The sequence below is a fragment of the Silurus aristotelis genome, assembly GCF_946808225.1.
Source record: "Silurus aristotelis genome assembly, chromosome: 5".
Lineage (NCBI taxonomy): Eukaryota > Metazoa > Chordata > Actinopteri > Siluriformes > Siluridae > Silurus > Silurus aristotelis.
The window spans coordinates 23,126,239-23,149,586 of record NC_139578.1 but is presented as its reverse complement, the minus strand read 5'-3'; the positions used below and the strand labels follow the sequence as shown (position 1 = coordinate 23,149,586).

Here is a 23,348-nt window from a genome sequence, read left to right as displayed (position 1 = left end):
TGCTTCTAGATCCTTCTTTACCTGGCGGAAGCTGATAAGAATTCACCAAATGGGCCACCATTTCATAATAAATGTCGCACCGAGGATCTAAACGTTCAATAATGAAAGGCTGAAGAAAGACTTTACGGGTAATTACTACAGTTAAGATGATATCTGTGAGCTTTCTGTGCGCCTCCGGACTTTTGCTTGCTTACACGGTTGGTACAATGAATGGCGGAAAAGCGCGAGGCAGGACCTTAAAATGGCGCCGGATTCAGCGTGAAAGCTGAGCAACCACAGATTGTTTCACTCTTCACCGGATAAACGTACATTTCCAGCGGTGGGTGTGAACGCAGCTATTTAATAACCCAAACTAAATAACTAGTGAGGTTCCGCTGAATTTTACACCAGGTACCAATAATTGTTAGCATACCGGCTAACGCAGCGATATCGAAAGTTAACGCTACAAAACAGAAACGTGCTGTGGTTTGAAACACATTGATTGAAAAAAAAAACCACACTGAAAATCCGACATATTTCCGGGGGAAAAAACCCCATCTAAAATATTACCAACTGTTTATAATCGTATTATTAACACCCGCGATTGACTTACAACTTCAAAACAACTTACCACTTCCTCAACACCACAATGAGGGAAAACAGGCACAGTTGTCTTCTTAAATCTGCTGCTTGAAGCCCCACCCCTTGACACGCCAATCAGCGCGAAGCAGGCGTCACAAGACATATTTCCGTACTATTGTGCATCCTACTATACTGTACTATTTAGTACGTTAGTATGGGTTCATGAAATAATTTAAATTTCAATTGACCGCAAGGATGCGCTCATTTGCATAGTCACAATATGTGTATAATGTCAATTACTTTTCAATTAAAAAAGGCTAATCAATAGTTTCCCTTTTAAAATTACTAGAATAAGCTGTGTCTGCCCATATCTTTTAACCCTAATAGTTTAAATTTCTCTGTCATTCTAAATATCTCGTGCAGCATATTATCTTTGAATAAACTAAATTTTCTTTGTCATACACCCTGAATTTTGCTTGATATGTTTTAATATTCCCTTACGAGGGAAATATCAAGGTCCGTGACGTCGGAGTGACGTGGGGCCGCCTTCCCGTGGGCTCACCACCTGCAGGAGGGACTGTAAGGGACGGTGCTGTGAGGATTGGGCAGCAGTCGAAGGCGGGGGCCTGCTTAGACTGCTGCCCCCGCGACCCGAATTACGGATAAAATGAATGAATGAATGAATGAATGAATGTTTTAATATCGTTTTAAAGAGATAATACAAAGTAAAATAGAAATTCTGCCAGGTCTGACCACAAGATCAAATGTTTTCAGTTTATTAAAGAAAATGATCTTTGCTTCATTCACCAAACACTGGGGATAAAAATTAAGTACACCGTTTAAATATTGCATTTGCATTTACTGCATTTAGCAGACACCCTTATCCAAAGCAACTTACAATTATCTCGTTCATACAACAGTGTGTTAGAGAAGTGAGGAAAAGAGTGCAGGCAGGGTGGAGTGGGTGGAGAAGAGTAACAGGAGTGATTTGTGATAGTAGGGTATCTGCAAGAGTGAAAGGGAAAGTTTATAGGACTGTGGTGAGACCTGAGATGTTGTATGGTTTAGAGACAGTGGCATTGAGTAAAATAAAGGAGGTGGAGCTGGAGGTAGCAGAGCTGAAGATGTTGAGGTTTTCGTTAGGAGTGATGAGGATGGACAGGATTAGAAATGAGTTTATTAGAGGGACAGCGCATGTAGGACGTTTCGGAGACAAGGTGAGGGAGGCGAGATTGAGATGGTTTGGACATGTGCAGAGAAGAGACATGGGGTATATCGGTAGGAGAATGCTGAGGATGGAGCCACCAGGAAGGAGGTAGGGATGAAGGCCAAGGAGGAGGTTTATGGATTTGGTGAGGAAGGACATGCAAGGAATTTGTTTGAAAGAGGCAGATGTAGAGGACAGGGGGGGTATGGAGACAAATGATCCGCTGTTGCAACCCCTAATGGGAGAAGCCAAAAGAAGAAGAAGATACAACTGAACATTTGGTTTAAGGGCCTTGGTAAAGGGCTCAGCAGTGCCAGCTTGGCAGTGCTGGGATTTTAATTCAGATAAATTCAATTCATTTTGGGCAGATCCGCGGAAAGGAGTGTGGCAGGTTAAGTGGTCATTGGAACCTCAGTAGCATGTTTAGAGAGAGAGAGAGAGAGAGAGAGAGAGAGAGAGAGAGAGAGAGAGAGAGAGCGAGAAGAGGGGTGACAGAAGGAGAAGGATATGGATTATTATGTGTCCTTATTGTTGTATGAAAATTAAGGACACTGCGCAGTTTGGACTCCGGCAAGACTCGCTATGGCAGCATAACTAAAAGAGAGAGTTAGAAGGTAACACAGACATGAGGGATCTCTGTTATAAGAGACGACCCACCACACCACCGTCAACAAACCCGGGTGAACGTGTGAGTGAGGGGACGACAGAATACAAATATCTCAGTTTACACAACACTCTATTTCCATATCCCTCCAGATCTTCTCCTTTACCTAAGAAAAACCTACTGATAAAACACTTAAATATGTTTTTAGCCTCGACTTGAACACTGAGACTGTGTCTGAGTCCCGAACACTGATTAGAAGGTTGTTCAATAACCAGAAACCGTTCAGTGCTTTATACATCAGTAGTAGTATTTTCTAATCAATACAAGATTTATTTGAGAGCCAGTGTAGACTGATTAAAACAGGGGTTATGTGGTAATATTTTCTAGATCTAGTGAGGACTCTTGCTGCTGCATTGTGAACTAACTGAAGCTTATTTATGCACTTACTTGGACACCCAGATAGTTAAGCTTTACAGTAGTCTATTCTAGATGTAACAAAAGCATGAACTAGTTTTTCCTGCATCCTGTAATGACATCATATTTCTAATTTTAGCAATAGTTTTAAGGTGAAATAAGGCAATCCTGGTAATATTATTCACGTGAGACTCAAAGGAAAGACCAGAGTCAATAATCACACCAACGTCTTTACCTGCTATACACACTGAGATAGAAACACTATCCAGAGATGCTACGTAATGTAAAAGTTTACTTCTAGCTGCATGTGGTCTTAGTAAAAGTACTTCTGTCTTATCCGAGTTGAGCATGGAGGAAGTTATCAAGCATCCGCCCATTTCCGGTCTAATGTCCTTTACACACTCCTCAACATTGTTAAATCTCTCACATCTGGCTTTGCTGAAATATACAGCTGTGTATCATCAGCATAACAATGGAAGTGAATACCGTGTTAATGTATAATTTCACCCAGAGGCAGCATATATAAAGAAAAAAGCAGTGGGCCTAAGACAGATCCTTGCGGAACACCAAACTTTTCCTCAGAGAGTGTGGAGAACTCACCTTTTAAAAATCAAGCAATCAGTCAAATAATATCTGAGCCAGGAGAGAGCTGTTCCCTTTATTCCAACCACATTCTCTGGTCTAGCAAGCAGTATAGTGTAATCAATGGTGTCGAAAGCTGCCCTAAGGTCGAGCAAAACAAGTAAAGAGACTAAACCCTGATCAGAGGCCAATAACAGATCATTAATCACTTTAACTAGTGCCGTCTCTGTGCTATGATGAGGCCTAAATCCTGACTGATACATTTAAAAAATGTTATTCCTAAGTAGATGTGAGCATAACTGCTGTGCTACAACCTTTTCTTAAATCATGGAGATTTTTGATTTGATATTATAGTTAGACAGCTGACAAGGATCTAAGTCAGGTTTCTTAATTAGAGGGTTGATAACTGCAAGTTTTAAGGATTTAGGTACAGTGCTGATGGAAGATTTTATTAACTTTTAAACAGGTTCAATTACTTCTGGAATTGTCTGTTTGAAGAAACTTGCAGGCAAGGAATCGAGAAATAAATTAAGTCATTCTCTTGAACAGTGGTAAAACTTTGAAATTTATTGTCTGTTAGAATTACACTGCTGTCTACAGGGTTATTTGTAAAATAGTTTGGATTTATATTAATCGTCTGGATTTTTTTCCTGATGTTTGCAACTTAATTATAAAAAAAAAGTTCATGAAATCATTAATACCTGTTGATGGTGTGCATGTTGGTGCAGTGATTATTTTCCTGTTCGTTTTGCTACCGTGCTGAATAGAAATCTAGGATTATGCTTGTTATTTTCTATGAGGGTGGAGAAATATGCTGATCTAGCCGCACTAAGAGATTTTCTATAATTCAGAAGGCTCTTTTTTATGGTGCATGTATGATTATTATACCACCAGCTTTTTTTTTTTCCCAGAGTATAATGGAACATTGATTTTAGGCATTCAGTGGCCCAGTCGAGCTCTGTGGGGTCAGGTGGAGATCTAATTAATATCAACAGTTCCAGAAGATTATTGATAAATCTTGCTGCTGTAGTTGACATGTATTGTACGCTTAACACGGTAATGTGGTGAGGTACTAATGCATTGACGGAGTCCGATTTTAAAAGAGAAAAGGCAATGATCTGAAACGGCTTCAGACTGTGGAATTATGACTATATTTTTTATATTGAATCCAAATGTTAATATAAAATAAAAAGTGTGTCCACCATTATAAGTGGGTCCTTTAACATTCTGAATTATTCCAACTAAATCTAGAATGGACACAACTGCTGCTCTTAAGGAGTCTTCCTGATTACCAAAATAAATATAAAAGTCACCAACAATTAATGCTTTGTCTAAAGAAGTAGCTAAATTTATGATGAAATCTGCAAATTCTATGAGAAAATTAGCCCTAGGGGTCTATAAATAATAGTTAATGGAATTGACTGACTAGACCTGCTTTCAAACACTAAATATTTTATTTGGGTGTAAAGAACTTTAAATGTTTTACATTTGTGTTTAGTTTTTTTGTGTGACGCTTAGATTCTTATTATAAATAGCTGCGACTCCACGTATATATTCTGTATATCCAGAACCTATGCTTTCCTAAAAACCTACGCTGACCTGCTATGTCCGCGCCCTGGCTCCCGGTATACACATGACCGCTGCTGGTACCCTAAAAGGTCTAGAGTATTTCACATGCTTTAGAATAGAGTCTCCTATAACCAGAGCTCTTTCATGTTTCTCAGCAGGTGCTTCACTGAGGAGAGCAAAATTGTTGGACACGTAAAACGGAGAGGAATGGTGCTCCAGTGGGCGAGCCTAAGCGCTAGCTTTGACTTTGCGAGTATGCCGCCGAGTCGTCACCCACTTGCCTGCTGCGAGGTCTCTACTGCCAGTGTCAGGGCAATGCTAACTCCACCGCTTGCATCCAAACTTTTCCCTGCAGAATCTGGACTGCTCTCCCACTCACTAATTCTTTCTAGACTCTGGATGCGCTACTCTAATGCTAGGATCTTCTCCGTCAAAGACGGACTGTTTGACACTGTTAAAGGCCAAGTGACTTGTTAAAATGTTTCTGAAGCAAGACCCAGCTGATTAACAGAATGCTTAATTAAGCCTGAAAATCGACAGGTATCCCTTGAGGAGGGAGGAGGCCAGCAGGGGAGTTAAGCTGATGGTGTGGGCAAGGGAGGAGGATGGGTGTGGTGAGAAGTCAGGTTGTGTTTCAGCTTTTCAAATCTGCAGGAGCTCTTATATTTTGCACAATTGAATGGGTAGGGAGTAACTAAAATCTAGAACCCTTAAGATTTTATCAGTTATACTTTTGGATAACCTTTAAAAGTTTTGTTAAGAAACCTACAACAAAATAACCCTCTAAAGGGTTTTTTTTTTCTAAAAGTGTAGATAACATTAAGTCAAGTCAAGTCAAGTCAAGTTTATTTCTATACCAATTTTCACAGCAGACATTGTCTCAAAGCAGCTTTACAGAAATCAACAGTCTAGGTGAACTGTGTGCATTTATCCCTGAAGGAAAAATCCCTTAGATGTAATGAGGAAGAAACCTTGAGAGGAACCAGACTCAAAAGGGGAACCCCTCCTCATTTGGGTGACATCAAGAGTGTGATCATATATCTTTCAACAATACAGAACACTGGAGAGTGAGAACTAACATGAGTACTGGAGTATAAGATTATAAGTAATGTTCTTTCTACAGTCTTATGCAGTCTATATGGTTAGTAGCTCCTAGTTTTATGAGCTTCACATTTGTGATCATCACAGATCCAGCATCAGCTTCTCCATGCCAGAGCCTTTAAACACTTTAAACACTTCGATCCGATGTTCTGGAGCACAAGGTTATGATGTGAGACGTATGTTATGTGTAGGCTTTGCTAAAAATATATGTTTTTAATCTGCACTTAAACTGGGAGAGTGTTTGAGCCCCGAACACTGTTAGGAAGACTATTCCAGAGTTTAGGAGCTGAATGTGAAAATGATCTACCGCCTTTAGTGGACTTTGCTATTCTAGAAACTACTAGAAGTCCAGAGTTTTGAGATCTCAGGGAGCGTGACGGATTGTAGCGTGTTAAAAGACTGAAGAGATACATGGGAGCCAAACCATTTAGTGCTTTATAAGTAAGAAGCAGTAGATTGAAGTCTATTCGCAACCTCACTGAGCTCGAGCTGTTTTGCAAGGAGGAATGGGCAAAAATTTCAGTCTCTTGATGTGCAAAACTGATAGAGACATACCCCAAGCGACTTACAGCTGTAATCGCAGCAAAAGGTGGCGCTACAAAGTATTAACTTAAGGGGGCTGAATAATTTTGCACGGCCAATTTTTTTGTTTTTTATTTGTTAAAAAAGTTTTAAATATCCAATCAATTTCGTTCCACTTCATGATTGTGTCCCACTTGTTGTTGATTCTTCACAAAAAATTACAGTTTTATATCTTTATGTTTGAAGCCTGAAATGTGGCAAAAGGTCGCAAAGTTCAAGGGGGCCGAATACTTTCGCAAGGCACTGTACATACATACATACATACATACATACATATGTACATACTTTACTTAGATAACAATATACAGATAAATTAATAGACGTGTGTGCAATTGCTTCTAAATATACAAATGTAAAGATTTTTTGGTCTATATGTCAAGCAAACTTGTATAAACCTCAAACCAGAAAAGAGGAAATTCTGAAAAGTACACAATATTTATATATTTATTAGTGTGTGGGTGTGTGTGGTTTAAATGACAACACCCCTTGCTTACAGAAATACATTTGTCCTCATCTATCCCTAGAAATGTAACTAGTGTTCCAAGGAAAATGGAAATAAAATGCTTATACACAGGCTAGGTTACAAACACATGTTAATGGTGCCCATATTCAACAATCCATTTAATAAAATGGAATAAATCATGGATAGTGGGGGAAAAAAAGAACTAATTCTACTCCAGTCATTTCTCAAAAGAAAAAACTCTAGTCAAAATATCCCTGGTGTTTTTCGTCGCTATTTTTAAATAGGCTGGGTTATACACTGGATCATGGGATATGTGAGGAAATTAAAAGAGCTTAGTTCAAGTCAATAAAGTGTAACAGACGTTACTGGATTCTGTTAGGATGCCCTAATTCCAGATGTACTGGAGTTCATTGTATATGTGTGTGTGTGTACTGCATTTTTCCCCCTTAGGCCTTGCCATAGATAGGCAAGAGTCATGCACACTGTGGTACAAAATGTTTCTCTTGAGTTAGCCCTTTCATGTGTATGTGACTTGTAATACAGTTAAGAAAAGTTTGGATGGCCTTGTTTATTGTATATATCTAATAAATAAGTGTTTAAAAAAACCCTTCACGAAGGCTCAGTCTCAAAAGTGTTTTTTTCTTATTTGTAACTCAAAATTCTGAACTAGGATGACTTATGACCATGGTTCTCAAAACTGGGCAAGTAAACTTTGAGGCAGATTGTCATTTTCAAAATGTTGATAACCTTAAAAATAGCAACCCACCTATTTAATTTACCATTTATAAGTTTTTTAATTAAGAATGCATTCTTTTAGTTATTAATGCATAGAAAAGGCTTGATTCAAGCTCAAATACGCCAAAAGGTCGACTTCAGTATAAAAAAGAATGATGTGGTCTTGAGGCATGCAGCTTGGATTGGGACACCAGACCATGTCAGTTGACCATGTAACACTGACATACATATTCAGGAATTCAGGAAGGTTGGAGAAAAATCACAGAACCTAAAAAAAAAACAAAAACCCACAGGTATAGGGACAACAGGAAAACAAAATCAGCAAAGAGCTCATTGTCAAAAGAGAGACAGCAGCAACTCCACGTCATGTCTAATAACATTTTAATCAATCAATTAATCAATCAAATTTTATTTATAGAGTGCCTTACAACAGCCAAAAGGAGCACAAGGCGCTTTCCAGTAAAACCAACAAAAGACAACATAATATAACAACACAATAAAATAGCAGTCGAAACAGAGGCTACGTGTCAAAAGCTTGTACAAATAAATGTGGTTTTAACTGCGATTTAAAAACACTCAGCACAGTGATGCTTCGTAGGTGTGCTGGAAGTGTGTTCCACAGCTTTGGTCCCTGGACGGCAAATGACCGGCCTCCAAACTTTTTATATTTGAACTTGGGAGTGACCAGAGAGGTATGTTCAGAAGTGTGGAGAGTTCTGGCTGGTTGGTAGTCTGTTACAAGTTCAGCGAGGTAGGCCAGACCATTGATGGCCTTGAACATAAACACAGCAGGACCTTATACTCCACCCTAAGCCGCAGCAGAAGCCAGTGAAGCGAGCGGAGGACAGGGGTGATGATGTGTGAGCATTTGGAGGTGTTAGAGAGAAGACGATTTAAAATATTTACTAGTTTGCTCTTGTATCATTTTAGTTTCATTAATTTTTAAACAGAAATTATTTTCAAGGAAAGTCCCAAAAAGCTTGAGTTAGACAATGGAATGTATACAGAAGAATGTGAATCCAGCCTCAGTATTAAAACCTGCTCTGTAACGAAGGAATGTAATGGCCAAGATGGCGTCGGGAATTTTCCTCCTTAAGGCAATGGGAAGGGCAATTTTACAAAGAATGTTAAAACGAGCGTGGGCTGAAGAAACATGGTGGAAAGGGAAAGAGAATACTCCAGTGTTTATGGTGTTATAAGAGCAGAAAGTTAAGATCAATGTGTTCAAACATTAACCTTAGTATTGACCGCCACCGTCAATACATTTTACAGCTATTTATGTGCAAAGAGCTGAAGTTGTATATGCGCTCTAAGGCAGGACAAACACGTGACCACGTGACCGTCGTTCATTTTCTATGTATATCTGAAATCCGAACAAATAATCAAGGTTTAACAAAAATACAAACAAATTACACTCTTGCCGATTTCAACTCCGCGATTGCATGAGTGAGTGTCTGAAATAAATTCCCCTATTTATTTATAATAGCGAAAGTATTCAAGCCGCGCAAGTATTGCGCAATTCTGGACTTTCCGTGTCACGTGGAGCAGTTTGTCTACCGGCGCTGACGCAACGCTTTTCCGCTCAGTGCGCTCAGTAGCAGATCTCCGTTAGTTCTGAGGTAAACATTGTGCTGTAGAGTCCATGAGTGTTTCACTCCCAGGAAACACAAGCAGGAATTGTTTGGGATTGCGCTTTGATGTGAGAAGGTAAGCTTATCCTAATCGATAACAGCAAAAGTAGCACTGTTTATTGTTCTAACTTTTGATGCAAACAATTTATCTAAAATCTAACTTTACACCCAACATGATGTCATTGAACTAGCATTCTTATCTTTACTAAAAGTGTTTCACTTTGCTTCCTATCCTGCAGCTCGCTTTCTAAAGGGACGAGAAGTCTTTGGGTTGAGCCAGAACAATGCAGGCTGTTTCTCAAACAATAACCACCGAGGAATACCTCACCTGTCTCCATATTCAGCTTTATCATCCAGACCAGTCCGTGTATCCTCTCTACAGCCTTCTTCGCCTGAACCAACCTCAAAAGATCTGGGCAGAAGATCCGATTAGGCTGGGCCGAGATGGACAAGTTTGCTCTTTTCTGTTCAACGACACCCATGTCTCACGAAAACAGCTCTCCATCCAGGCATATCGCAAGGCTGGTAACCCAGACCTGCGCTTCACGGTGCAGAACATGAGCCAGAAAGGGAAGATTCTGGTAAACGGGTATGAGCTTCACCATTTGGAGAGAGTTGATCTGGAGGAAAAGGCCCTGCTCAGATTTGGGAAGTATGAATTGCTGATTTGGCAGGACCCTGGTGAGGCTCAGGATAGTTTTGAAGTTTTGTTTGAAAAGCTGAACGTTTCTCCTTCAAGGGAAATGGGTGTGGATCTGCCGTGCACAATAGCAGTGATGGATACAGGTCTGAGAAGCTATCAGAATGGTGCACCAGTCAGTCAAGAGCCACTGGAAAGTGACGAGAACCTGTATATCTAGCAGCCAAGAGAAAATCTTTATGGAACCTAGGATGAGTTCACCAAGTTATTTTGAATGCAAAGATGAGGATGGGGCTGTTGATTCAGCACATGACATTTCCTTATTTTGTTTTGTGTGAAGTCAGGCATGTTTTCATTTATCCATGTTTCCTATGTCCTGTTTTTATTTTCTGATTATTAATTTCGACATTTTCTTGCTTTAACTCATTTTTTTTATTCTGTTACATTAATACTTTTTGTAAATTTCTGGAAAATATTTATCTAGAGTGTAAGTAGCATTTCAACATTGTAGTAGCAGCTATCAAAATTATTTTGCCATTGTTAACTATATCTATATATGCCATTGTGCCAGGTGTGTGTGTGTGTGTGTGTGTGTGTGTGTGTGTGTCTCTCTCTCTCTCTCTCTCTCTCTCTCTCTCTCTCTCTCTCTCTCTCTCTCTCTCTAGTCATAAACACTTAACAACATATTATTTAACTAACCTAATTTTATTGAACAATGTACCGATGAACTACCGTGCATTTATTATGTGTGCACATATAAATGGTGTTAGATGGGCCATGCCAAACTATAGGTTAGCATGCCATCCTTTGAAAGAAAATGTGAAATAGACAAAGAAGGATGTTTTTTAAATAAATGTTAATTAACACCTTTAAAACTGAAGCATAAAAACTGTTTTGTACAAATAAAGCAGTGTTGCAAACTTTCTCGATTTTCATTCTGCAATATAAAAAACCATCTACTAGCAAGTGTGGAAATGTGTGGCTTGTAAAGCTAGTGGAAAATGTAGGTGATAATACAAGGTAACATGTTCACATGACATGACATTGTGTGGACTACTGTAAAAGGAAGGGTAAGAAATAGTTTCTTAAATATTTAATGTATTCAGTACATTATTTTGGTTCGGGTTACATTGAGTGATAGGAGACGAATTGTATTTAAAGTAAACATTAGGTCACATCTGGGTAGTCGAGGCTATTAACTGGCTATAGAACTGTGACAACAACATTAAAGCGGACATGGTCCTAGACTATTACTCAACAATCTACAGCAGAAAGCACTTAGTCAGCCACCCAGTCATTATGAGTGGTGCAGTGCAGAAGCTACTTTTTTAGACCCTTAAATGTCTTAAAATAAGTTGTAGGAGAGCCATTACAGCTTTTTAATCAGCTGCTAAACCAAAGTCAAATATAATCATTGAGGAAATGCCACATCTTCATTTTCAAAACTTTTATCATGGTCCAGGGCATAGTGGAGCCTTTCCCAGAAAAAAAGGGCGGGAATATGCTCTGGATGGGACCATCGATAGGCTTCATCTACAAGCATTCAGACACTTATTTACACACAGAAGTAATTTACAGTCACCATTTAGCATACTAAAGGTGTTTTTGGTAGATGGGAAAACTCCCAAGAACCTGAAGTGAGCCCAAGGAGTAAACATGCAAAACTCCACCTTGACCTGAGCTCAGAGATCAAACCGCATCCCCCGAGGCTCTTTCAAAACACACAAAAATAAAAACCTGTCCAGCAGGTTTACTGCTATGTCGCGTCATAAACACATGACGCAAATCTTATCTAATTGTATCTTATCTTATCAGTATAGGTGGAGACTGATGGGGAAAAAAGATTCACAGGAAGACCAGGTTAAACATTTGCAAATAAAGATTAAACAGCTACTGTCTTCCTGCTTTGATTTCCTAGCATACACACATTTACCGTAAACATAACGGTAGTAAATGTGACTTTGGCAGCGCCTAGACATCCGTTCTGATAATTGATCTTGTTTTTAATGTCACTTAACTTAAGGGTTTATTAGAAGTTGAGCTCATGGTGAAGCTGAATCACTGAGGAAACTGACTGCTTTTCTGAGTGACATTTTTTGTCATAGCACTCTCAACACCTGATTTACACTAAACCGGACAAAACAAATGTCTTTTCAACCTAAATAATCTCTGTAGGAAATTATTTATATGATATTTGAATCATTTGACATATAATAATAGCAGAAATGTCAGCTGGTTTTAATAAATGTCAGCTGGTTTTTTTGGGTGAAAAAAAAAGTGGGTTTTATTTATTCAAATGTGTAAAAGATGATGTGTGCACATCACCCATCAAAAAAAAAATAAATGAACCTTTGGGTTCTCCAGTTTTCAGTTTCCAGTAGTCCCTACTTGCAGAGTGCATCCCCGCTCACATGTTCACTGTTGCATTATATCCACCACAACCTGATCAGGATAAAGATACTAGAGATGAATAAACTTAAATAAATATCACAAGGTATAAGGCAGGGGTCACCAACATGGTGCCCTCGCCCACAAGTACCACATGAGTCTCTCATAGGCCTTTTGTAAAAATAGCTCACCATTAGTGCCATTAGTGAGCTGCATCAAATTTATTTTGTTGCTATTCTTTTTTAAATCACACTTGCATTGGTGTGAATTTGAAAATGCCAAGTCAAGTCAAGAGGCTTTTATTGTCATTTCTACTATACACAGTTGTACACAGTACACAGTAAAAACGAGACAACGTTCCTCCGAAACACTGGTGCTACACTAAACAACAACATAGAGCTACAACACAGAATATAGACAGAACAATGTAGTGCAAAAAAAACAGCAGCAGTCAAGAGGTGCAAAAGACAGGATGTAAACAGTATAATACAGTGATAAATGTGCAAAAAACAGCAGTTAAAGGGTGTAGTACGGTCGAGTATAATAAATAATAAATAAATAAATGGTGGTGGAATGGATTGAGATGAGTGATGTGTGTGTGTTAAGTGTTAAGTCCAGGTTGTACAGTTTGGTAACACACAATTGAGTGTGTGTGTGTGTGTGTGTGTGTGTGTGTGTGTGTGTGTGTGTGTGTGTGTGTGTGTTCCGTTTCAGTTTTGAGTATTGAGAAGCCTGATGGCTTGAGGAAAGAAACTGTTGCACAGTCTTGTTGTGGCGGCCCGAATGCTTCGGAAGACAATATTAAAATATAGATGACTAGATATAGATGAATATCATTAATTATTATTAATAACATATAAATAAAGGTAAATTAAGCAAATTTGTTATTTCAGAACTTGTGTATTATTTCAACTTGTGTGTATCAAACTGGTAGCCCTTCACATTAATTGGTTTCCAAGAAGTAGCTCTCAGTTTCAAAAAGGTTGGAAATCCCAGACCTTAGCATCCTTACACAGGACCATAAGGTTACCTCTGAAATGGGAATGGGAAAGTTTTAATAGTGCCATCACTAGTCCAATCTGTCTTTTTTTAATTGCAGGCTTAAATATAATTTCTAGTTTCTAAGGAAGCACTTCATTGTTTAAATGTGGGTAAACGTTCATCCAGTTATGGTGTACAGTAAGGAGAACTGCAGAAACATTTAGGTCAATTAACTTTATTAAGGTCTGCAAGTTTAATAACAACCTGTTAATAACACAACCTGTATCTACAGTCAACCGAGTGCTAAATAATGCCACTCGCTTTGGAAGTCTGTAGATAATAGAGAACAATGAGTTCTCCTTGTTCATCTATAAAGCCATAGATCTCAGGGGATCCTCATTATTTAATAACTATGAGATAAAATGAAAATCATAATCTAACATTACAAATGTTTTGGAATATTGTCAATGGGAAAACATTCCCATAACATAAAAAACAAAAAATGGTTATAAAGAAAGGGGTTCTATGGGTGAAAAGGCTTCAACATATGGCTAAAATATTATTTGGGCCCTAGAGCTTTTAAATCGTTGGCATAGGTCTCTATATTTAATGTTTCAATAATATCTTAAGTTGAATTTGTTTATGCTTCGTTTCATTCTTATTCAGCAAATACTTGATCCTGGTGGGAATTCACACCAGACTGTCACAGGCCACTATATGGCTGCCTGTAATGATAGTGTTTATTGTATTTCGTTTTATTGGTATAGTTGTTTGGTTTGTATGAAGAGATGTTTCTACTGGTTTTGTGTGCCGCCATGCTTTTTATCAGCTTATTTTTGGTTTGTGTATATTTGTCCTCCTTACCCCTCTTAGCCGGTTTTCTCTGTTCTAACACTCTGCGAAAAGTCACAATGCAGGTGTCTTTACCTATTTAGAGTCAGTGCACTCTTCATTAGATTCAGAACAAATTTTTAGCTTTCAACACACTTAAAGACATGATAATCTAGTGATAAATAATTAACACGGTGTCAGTTTTTTGACGAGTGTGGAAATATTTAGCCGACTTTATTGTGGATGACCCAGAAACATGCAGAGTGCAATCCAATAACGCTAAGATAGCATTTATTACCACAGCACAAAGCCTTATTGGTGTATTTAGACACACATAAAAACACACACCATTTCCCAACATTGGCCTGAAGATTTAACAGCCACTGACTGTCTTTGAATTATGAGCTTGATATTGTAAATGATTTCCGATCATGAAGAACATGTGCTTTATTTGTTAATTAGATTTGATTCACTAATCTATAGAATATAAAGGTTTCTGCTGTTATTATCTTCAGTCATTGCAGGATTTTTGCTGTAACATCAAGTTCAATTAAATTCTGTTTTATTTGTTCCTTTAACAATACATTGTCAAAAAGCAGCTTCACAGAGATATACAAGTTAGGAATGTAAATGTAATATAAATGTAATATAAATGTAAAATGTGTATATATATATATATATATATATATATATATATATATATATATATATATATATATATATATATATATATATATAATCATTTCATTATAGTTTTATTAGTGGCCACGTAAGCAAATACAAACATTTCTAAACACTAGATTTCACTATTCTATATCTCCATTAAAGCCTGCTAAAGTTTTTAATAAGTAGGTTCACAAAGGATGAATGAGAAACTGATGGTACTCCAAATAATATTGTAAAAGATTATGCTTTAATGATGCTTCCAAGAAAAAAAGGCACACATTTTCACACAAAAATAGACTTTGTATATTAATATTGATTCTTTTAAACATGCGCATTGAAGTGCAATTACAACTATAAAAATAGATAAGCTAAGATTCTACATAAAATAGACTGTGATGTTATAGAAATCTGTAGATTATATGTAATTTATACAGCTGGATACATTCCTCCACTCTGAGGCTGGTAGGCCGGATTCATCGGAGGTGGCTGGTAGGACGGATTCACCACCGGCTGGTAAGATGCGCTCACCGGTGCTGTGTAGGTCACGTTCACTGGAGGGTTCACAAACACTTGGGGCTGCCTGCGAAGCTTCAGCTCTCTGGCCATCTGACACCAGGAGCAGATTCCACAGCAGGTCACTACGCAACAGTCATCACACATTGTGCCCTTGTGGGATACAGATTTACAGAACATTACGTCAATCAGACAGTCAAATAAAATAAAACAATTTAATAGAAAACACCGCATATCTATATTTGAGTACATATGAAATTTGGAGCGAACTGTTAATCTGCAGTTAACTAATAGAGCAAAGCAGCAGGTACCTGGATGCGGTATCTCTCTCTCATGGCACTTCTTATTGAATAAGCAGCGGGTGGTATGATGGGCCCAAAGCACATATCCAGCAGAGGGAGACAAAGACATTCTCCAAACGCTTGGCTTGTAGTACACATCAAACACCAGGGGCACCAGAAACCAAAACAACCTGTACAGACACATGAATAAAATATTTTGCCTAAATAAAAAGACAAGTAAATTAAAATAATAAATAAAAAAATGTATATAGTTCACCCTGTGTATCCAGCCTCAGCCTCCCATGTTATCTGTTATCTCCTATTCTGTTTTTAAAATTTTTTTATTTGCCAATTTGTTTCGGTGTGTAAGAAAGAAAGAAATTTTTCTAGTATAGATTCAAACACACATATAGAATAACTTTAGCATGACATGTCTTTGATAAATTGCTGTTTTAATAAATTAGAACATTTAGTTCATATTTTCCTGAATTGTTTGTATTTGACTTGATTGACACCATAACTCATGAACACTTGAGTTGAAATGATCTGCCAGCTGATTTATGGGTGAAACCTTTCCTAAAAAACAAAGGAAAGCCAGCCCCCATGTCTTCGATACATGATACTCATGTTGCATTACGATTAAATGCATCATGTAAATAATAGAATAAAAAAAATATCAATCACACCAATTCACCAATTATTTGCATATACTTACAGGTGCTCATGTCCTCGCAGCAGTCACAGAGGCCACTGCTCCATGTGTTAATCTTGGTGCCAGCTGCCATTGTCATCCCTGGCTGCACACTGATTGTAGTCATCATTGAAAAACCTGAAGAAAACACACACACACACACACACACACACACACACACACACACACACACACACACACACACACACACACACACACACACACACACACAAACATACACATTAATCAGAAACACAGATGTCAACATAATTACTATTACAGTGATCAAAAACCTGGTCCTACGTAAAAGTAAGTAAATACATTTTAATATTGGGCTCATATCAGGCTGGATGTTTGTCATTAACATGCAGATAAAAACTGGCAAGTCATCAAGAATATGGTAGATATGAATTCAGCAAAATCTAAGAGTGGTGTGATGGCTTAGTGATAACGTCATAGATAAACACAAAGCCAAATTCATGTGTGGAAACTAGATTTTGTGCAGAAGGTTGTGTATTCTTTTACCATGCAGGTTCCACCAGCACCGGCCTTATTTTTTAAAATGGTCTTTAACAAATAAATCTTTCATTCATCTTTAGTAATCAGGGAGCGTCTGGAGTCTATCCTATGATCGGTCAGTAAAAGGATGGAGTTTTTGATAGTCTATTACAGGGGAATCAAACAAACATTATTGCGCAGTTTTTGGCAATATTGTGTTTTTACAATGTGACAGGAAACAAGAGGCCCCAAAAGGAAAGCACAGACATGCGGAGAACACATGCCAATCATTGTGCTGGAACGTTTACTCAAGCAACTTACAGTACATGTTCAGCATCTGACATTCGCGTAATTAAGTTTTCTGCAAACTGTAGATTTAAATCTATGAAGTAACTTTTATCAAGTTTTCATCTTTCGTTATCACATAAGCAAGCGTCTTCAACATTTATTCAAACCTCTTCATGGTTTGACCATATTTGATGAAAAAGGCAGGTATGTTTACACAACCTGAAGTTATCAAATATTAGCTTTACTTACTTGTTGCTGCTCCAAAGACAAGCTTACGAAGCAAAGATCTACTATTAAATGTTTTGGCTACTCAGCTACATATGAACTACACATTTGGGTTAGAACTTTATGCTAGCAATAAAGATTTAGTTGTAGAAAGTATTTACAGTGATTACTGAGAGAAAAAAATAACTATGATGTCAAATATGGCATCGGAACTTTTGTATATATTAAAGGAAGTGTAACTACTGTAACTACTTACTTACTTCATACATCTACTTCATAGTTATGTGTAAGAAGAACATATTTTGTCAAGTTTTTCTTATTTATTATTATACAGAAAATTGTGTCCTTTCCAATTAAATGTATGAAATAGTTTGGAAGGCTTGTGTTTCTTTATATGTTCCAGTTCCCCATGTGTTATAGAACCATTGACTGCAAGCATTTCCTCTATTTTGTATAACTTTTGTAAAGAAAGATAAAAGGTAAGCAGAAAGAGTGATCGTTCGTTTTGAGTGATGAAAAGATTTTCAGTTTTTCATAATTGAATGTGTTTTGGTACATTACATGGTAAAGTCATTTGAGTTTGCCATTTCCTTGAGGTAATATTTTTGCTAATGGTCAGCGAGATTATTGATCAAGCAATTTTATTTTATAAATGATTTAAAAATACTACTAATTTGGTTCATTTGTACTCTTTTCTTTTATGCCATCCAAATGCCAAACATTTTAAGCAGAGCAAATCCAGCAACCAGCATTTTTTTTTTTAAGGTCAACCAATAAACCTGGAGGACAATCACATAGACTTAAGCAAAGATTCAAGCTCAGGATCCCAAAATAACCGTGAAGATGTGTAACACTGGAGCTGTGATGCTGCAACACTGCCCACTGTACTGCCCCAGGTAAAGTACTATTTAATACGGAATTATGAATCTTAATCTTATAACTACAAATCTAAAAAAAAACACACACACAAACCAAAAGAATGCCCCAACCACATAATGAGAATAATGATAAAAGTGAAACACACAAAAACACACAAGTTTTAGGAGGTCAAGTCAAGTAGTTTTTTTTGTCATTTCTACCTTATATAGCTGACGCAGTATACAGTGAAATAAGACAACTTGCCTCCAGAACCCTTTTGCTACATAAAACGACAAAAAAAGCTCCACAAAATGACCTATTAATTCATTCCTCTGTAGCTAGCTAGGAGGTGTAGGGCTTTGAATCTGAACTCTTGAATCAGAAGCATTTTGTGTTTGCCAAAGAACATTTCTTCACATAGAATAGAGGATTGGTTGAAAAATGCAAAGGTCATATTTTTCTCAAGTGCATGATAGTATGCATTAAGTTAAGTTTTCGAATTAGTTTCCTGTGCTACCAATAATAATATGGTGAGAAATAGTGGCCTTGACAAACTCACTACTGAGCTATAGATTTTAAGCCACTAAAGCCACAATCGTGAGCCAAATATAAGCGGTAAAAGTCTAAAATATCAGTATAAACACGTCTTAAGTGTCACAAATTAGAAAAGTAGAGAGTAACATGGCAGTGACTAGTCATTTCATGGCATGCACTGCTGAGTGCTTCTACACCTGAAGCACAACTCCCTAGGGTTCATTTGACCAGACTACTATTTTCAAGCGACCAGAGATCAGATCTGTGAGCCAATCACAGGTTCCAAAAACAACATTTCACCAAACCGTGGGCTCAGAAGGATGTTAGATTTGTCAGATATCAGCATGATATCAGCATCAACACAAGAGGACATTTTGGAGCCCAAACATACCTCCTAATCAACAAATCTGTGTTCTGTATTAAGGACAAAATGAGACGTGAACAGGACTAAGAATGTAAATAAGCCAATCTGCATGGAAGAGAGGCTCATTTTTATAAAGGGTACCAATGATTCTGTCATTGCTGTGCCCCCGAGCACTTTTTGTTATTTAAAGAAGCTGAGGTTTGAGTAACTTTTTAAATTCTCTGTAAAGAAAAAAAGCTGGTGTCATTTCCACATAACAGCTATTGTGTGGTTTACTCTGACACACTATTTAGCACAATTTCTTTTAGAACTTCTGTCTTACTATATGAGATGGTTCAAACTACGGTATATGTGACATTTGTATAATGAATACTTCGTGTTCTGAATAAAATCCAAATTTTTGGTTACATAATGGCCTCTTTATTAGTTGGTTATTCTTTACAGATTCAGCCTTTAAACCTTTGTTTTGAGGCATTGATTTTTTTGACACCCGATCTCCTTATTCACACCGGCCACAAAGTCTATGAAAGTCTATCTGGTAAGACCAGTTCTTCCCGAGATTATAACAGTACCAGAGTTAAACAACAACAGTCATCTTCACCTGTATTCATCACTAAGAGGAATGAGGCACACACAATGACATTTGAGAAGCTCAGGTGATGAGTAGTTCTTTCCATTTTAGCCTAACATTTTACTTGCAAACATGCATTCATGAAGCCGCAGGCAAATGAGATCCACTTTCACGTAATTCTTTTCTTTCTGTTTGCGCCCCTTTTTTTTATTTAAAAGGTTTTTGCTGCTTACTTGGATTTTACATTCATTAATACACCTGTGTTATTACAGAACAATGTCCATTTGTTCACCTGTTAATGTAGACATCCATTATTATGCTAATTAGGAGGAACAAATACACTTCCTTTCCCGAGCGTCAAAATACAGGCTGGGATTTCAAAAGTCTTATTCAAGCTTTGTTGAAGTATACAATTAGAAACTGGGGGATAATGCAAAACCCTGTAAATCCACAAAGCATTAGAGAGCAAAATAAACATTATGGCGCTTCATGTCTCTCCAAAGAGTGACGCTCTGAATGTATGACAGGTTGTCAAGCACATTAAACCTGATCTGAAATACTGGAAATATAAGATCTTTAGTGGAATGTTCATTACAAATCCATGACTAAGGCTTTTAACATGTTTACCCATACCACTGCAATTATACTACAATCATTTAAAGAATTATAGCTTTGAATGATTAAACAGTTAATCCAAGAAGAAAAACCCTAATTAATAACATGAAATAACAATAATTTCATTTCAACAGGAAACAAAGAAATACACGTCGTACCTGCTGGAAATTGAGATGTGAGATGTGAAGCCAAAACAGCAGGTGGACTTTCTCTTCTACGTGTATGCGTGTGAAACGGCTGAGGAGAATTGCAAGGAAGGACAGAAAGACACACCCACACTTCCTTCTTATATACTGCTGTTTGTTTTAGCAACAATATGTTGAAAAAAGGCAAATCCTATTAATTATTAGTTTATTATCATTGTCCTTACTAAAGTCCACCAAAAAAAATGCTGCACCTGATTTTTAAAGTTTATATGGCCAGGTAAATAACATTTTGACATAAAGAGACTGACATTTACTCCACTCTCCTGAGCAACGTGTGGATGCTTGCAAATCAGTCAGATTTGAATAACTCAATATAACTTGTCTTTAAAAACAAAACACCCCAGTGAAAAAAAAAGATGGCGGAAATGGCAACATAGCAGGATGCTCTGGTAGACCACAAGCTCTTTTTTGACAACATACATGTAACTTATATATGCAGTTTGAAGAAGAATGTCAACAAATTCAATTTATGGTTAGTTGGCCATAGCGGAAAGAGTTCCCAGAGCAGTTTTGGGTGTAAATTATTATTCATTCAAAAAAATATATATATATTTTTTCATTTTTATTTCTTACAGCAAACAAATGGAAAAGAATAAAAACACCTGACAGGTTATAGGTATCCGGCTCTCTATAAGACTAGGAATAATTAGTAGTAGCACACATTTAACTAGTTAATCCATACTCGTACTCTTCACGCTTCTCTCAGAAGAAAGGTGATCTACGCTCAGCTTTCCTTGTTGCTGTGATGATGCCCTCAAGGGTACATATTTTGTAGCTTTAGTGTTTGTGCGTCCATGGAAACGTCATGTTGTGTCCATTTAATGTATGACTCTAAGATATAGGTAAAGGTAAAATACTATAAAGAAACTGACTCAGAACCAGTCCTTGTGATTTAGTTGTGTATCAGAAAGAATTACAAACATATGCACACTATATGAAGTACATAATATAATTCTCTGGAGAAGAGTACTCTGGAGAATTGCAACCCTGTGGTATGGAAAAGAACAGGGTTCTTAAAGCATCAGGAGTTCTTCAGTACCCTTTTTCTAAAAACACACGAAGGATAATACACATATCCTGTCTTGCTTTAAACTAGGGGAGCCTTAAAAAGTAAGAGTTATTATATTGTATATGTATTTAAGATTGTTTAAGATAAATTATTTAAGATAAAGATAAGTAGATTCTAGATACCGACTCTCAGATGTGAACTAGCAGAACCGACACACCTTTAAAAATCTTATTATTTTTATTTTTTATAAATGTAGTGTGTCAAAATGCATTCTTTAGAAAGCTCAGATTTTAAAGGGAATAAAACAATGAACTATTAATTAATTAACAATCAATTATCAGGAAGATAAAAAAAAAAAAGTCGGATCATTTCTAATCACCAATAACTTTAGATAAAAATAACGTTTGTAAACTTGTTGAAAGCTGGTGGTTTTTTTTGCTTTTAGCCACAAACAATTCAGATAGTTATAAGGTGGTTAAATGTGCTCTTGTGCCAGTAATAATAGTAATAAAACTGAATTATCTCGTTTATGATTAACAACTGGGTTAGTTGTGTTTTGATACATGAACTCAAGGTGGAGACTTACGAAGAAAAAGATTCAGTATAAGTTTCGTTTTCTAACCTGCTCTTATTCTTCAGGAAAATTGAGTAACTTTAAAAACTCTACAACTTGTGACTGTTTAGCAGCTCAGCCCTTCTGTATTGTTCGCCAGTTCTCACCATGTGGTTAAAGCGTCACTATCATCATCTCTCTCTCTTTCTCTTTCTCTTTCTCTCTCTCTCTCTCTCTCTCTCTCTCTCTCTCTCTCTCTCTCTCTCTCTCTCTCTCTTCTCTCTCTCCTCTACGCCATTCTCTATCTATAAAATGCCTTTGTTTCAGTATGTTGCACAAGTGTTTTCAAGTTTCATCCAAGAAACCTCTGCACCAGGTCTTATGCAAGTTCAATTAAAGGCTGTAGCCTCAAATATTAGTAGATCAGAAAAGAAAAATTCACTATTATGTCCACAGCACATTTACATACAACAGTGTGGACCAAAGTACTTCAAATTCAGGAAGTGTAAAAAAAAAAAAAAAAAAAAAGGTTAAACCACAAACACCACTAACAAACAGACAGACATGAACAAACTTCAACAAACATATCATTTGCATAATGTGTGCTCACTAGCGGAATAAATCATCTCATACTTAAGATTCCCTCAATTCTTTAGTTCTGATTTTAGTTCAGATAATCAGTCCTGAGTGAAACCAATCTCTTAGAAGATTTGCATTGTAATACACAGCTGGAGTATGTGCACTGCATTAAACAAACAAACACTTAAAATCAATCCTGTACTGAACTAGAAGCTTGTGAAGCAATAATACAAGAGTGAACATTTATCAAAGATTTGAAGTAAGTAATGTATGATGTACTGATTTGTAAGGTAAAAGCTACAATAGAAGGACTTTCTTTTCCAGAAGTTTCCATCTATGGTTTTTGGTGTACACCTTGGACAATTTTAATGCTTGACTTCTGGCTCTAGAGTTTATCCCTATGAGCTTCTAAGCAACACATTGTGTTCTGTAAAACTCTTTACTGGTATCCAGACTTTTATTCAGGTGTTTAGCACTGAAAAGGAGGGATGAATTGGACTGATAGATCACTTTATTAATCTCAAAGAAAAATCCACCTGTTATAGCAACACAGACACATACTATATGCATATGAATGTGTTTAAACAAATATAGTTTTCACCAAGTTT

At 37.1% G+C, this 23,348-nt stretch overlaps 2 protein-coding genes across 4 annotated transcripts; one reads left to right on the top strand and one right to left on the bottom strand.

Moving 5' to 3' along the window:
* The first annotated feature begins 9,367 nt into the window (after window positions 1-9,367).
* tifa (TRAF interacting protein with forkhead associated domain) lies at window positions 9,368-11,009 on the top strand. 2 transcript variants are annotated; one of them, XM_083541306.1, is made up of 2 exons: window positions 9,368-9,525; window positions 9,689-11,009. In XM_083541306.1, exon 2 carries the CDS (start codon window positions 9,734-9,736, stop codon window positions 10,307-10,309), a length of 576 nt encoding a protein of 191 aa, XP_083397432.1. In that variant the 5' UTR covers window positions 9,368-9,525; window positions 9,689-9,733; the 3' UTR covers window positions 10,310-11,009. The 2 variants fall into 2 exon arrangements, with proteins under 2 accessions (XP_083397432.1, XP_083397433.1); XM_083541307.1 differs by having other exon boundaries at window positions 9,392-9,517.
* Window positions 11,010-14,563: 3,554 nt separating this feature from the next.
* ponzr6 (plac8 onzin related protein 6) lies at window positions 14,564-22,348 on the bottom strand. 2 transcript variants are annotated; one of them, XM_083541566.1, is made up of 4 exons: window positions 20,552-20,662; window positions 16,465-16,578; window positions 15,780-15,940; window positions 14,564-15,621 (listed from the first exon to the last, which is right to left on the bottom strand). In XM_083541566.1, the coding sequence occupies exons 2-4, from the start codon at window positions 16,568-16,570 to the stop codon at window positions 15,382-15,384; spliced, it is 507 nt and encodes a 168-aa protein (XP_083397692.1). In that variant the 5' UTR covers window positions 16,571-16,578; window positions 20,552-20,662; the 3' UTR covers window positions 14,564-15,381. The 2 variants fall into 2 exon arrangements, with proteins under 2 accessions (XP_083397692.1, XP_083397691.1); XM_083541565.1 differs by lacking the exon at window positions 20,552-20,662 and adding an exon at window positions 22,231-22,348 and having other exon boundaries at window positions 15,306-15,621.
* Window positions 22,349-23,348: the final 1,000 nt, after the last annotated feature.

Coding starts and splice junctions, on each gene's coding strand:
- tifa (XM_083541306.1), top strand. CDS start 9,734: ATGCAGGCTGTTTCTCAAACAATAACCACCGAGGAATACCTCACCTGT.
- ponzr6 (XM_083541565.1), bottom strand. CDS start 16,570: ATGATGACTACAATCAGTGTGCAGCCAGGGATGACAATGGCAGCTGGC. Junction 15,941..16,464: donor CTGCGAGGACATGAGCACCT/GTAAGTATATGC, acceptor GTGTCTGTACAG/GTTGTTTTGGTTTCTGGTGC. Junction 15,622..15,779: donor GAGAGAGATACCGCATCCAG/GTACCTGCTGCT, acceptor GTATCCCACAAG/GGCACAATGTGTGATGACTG.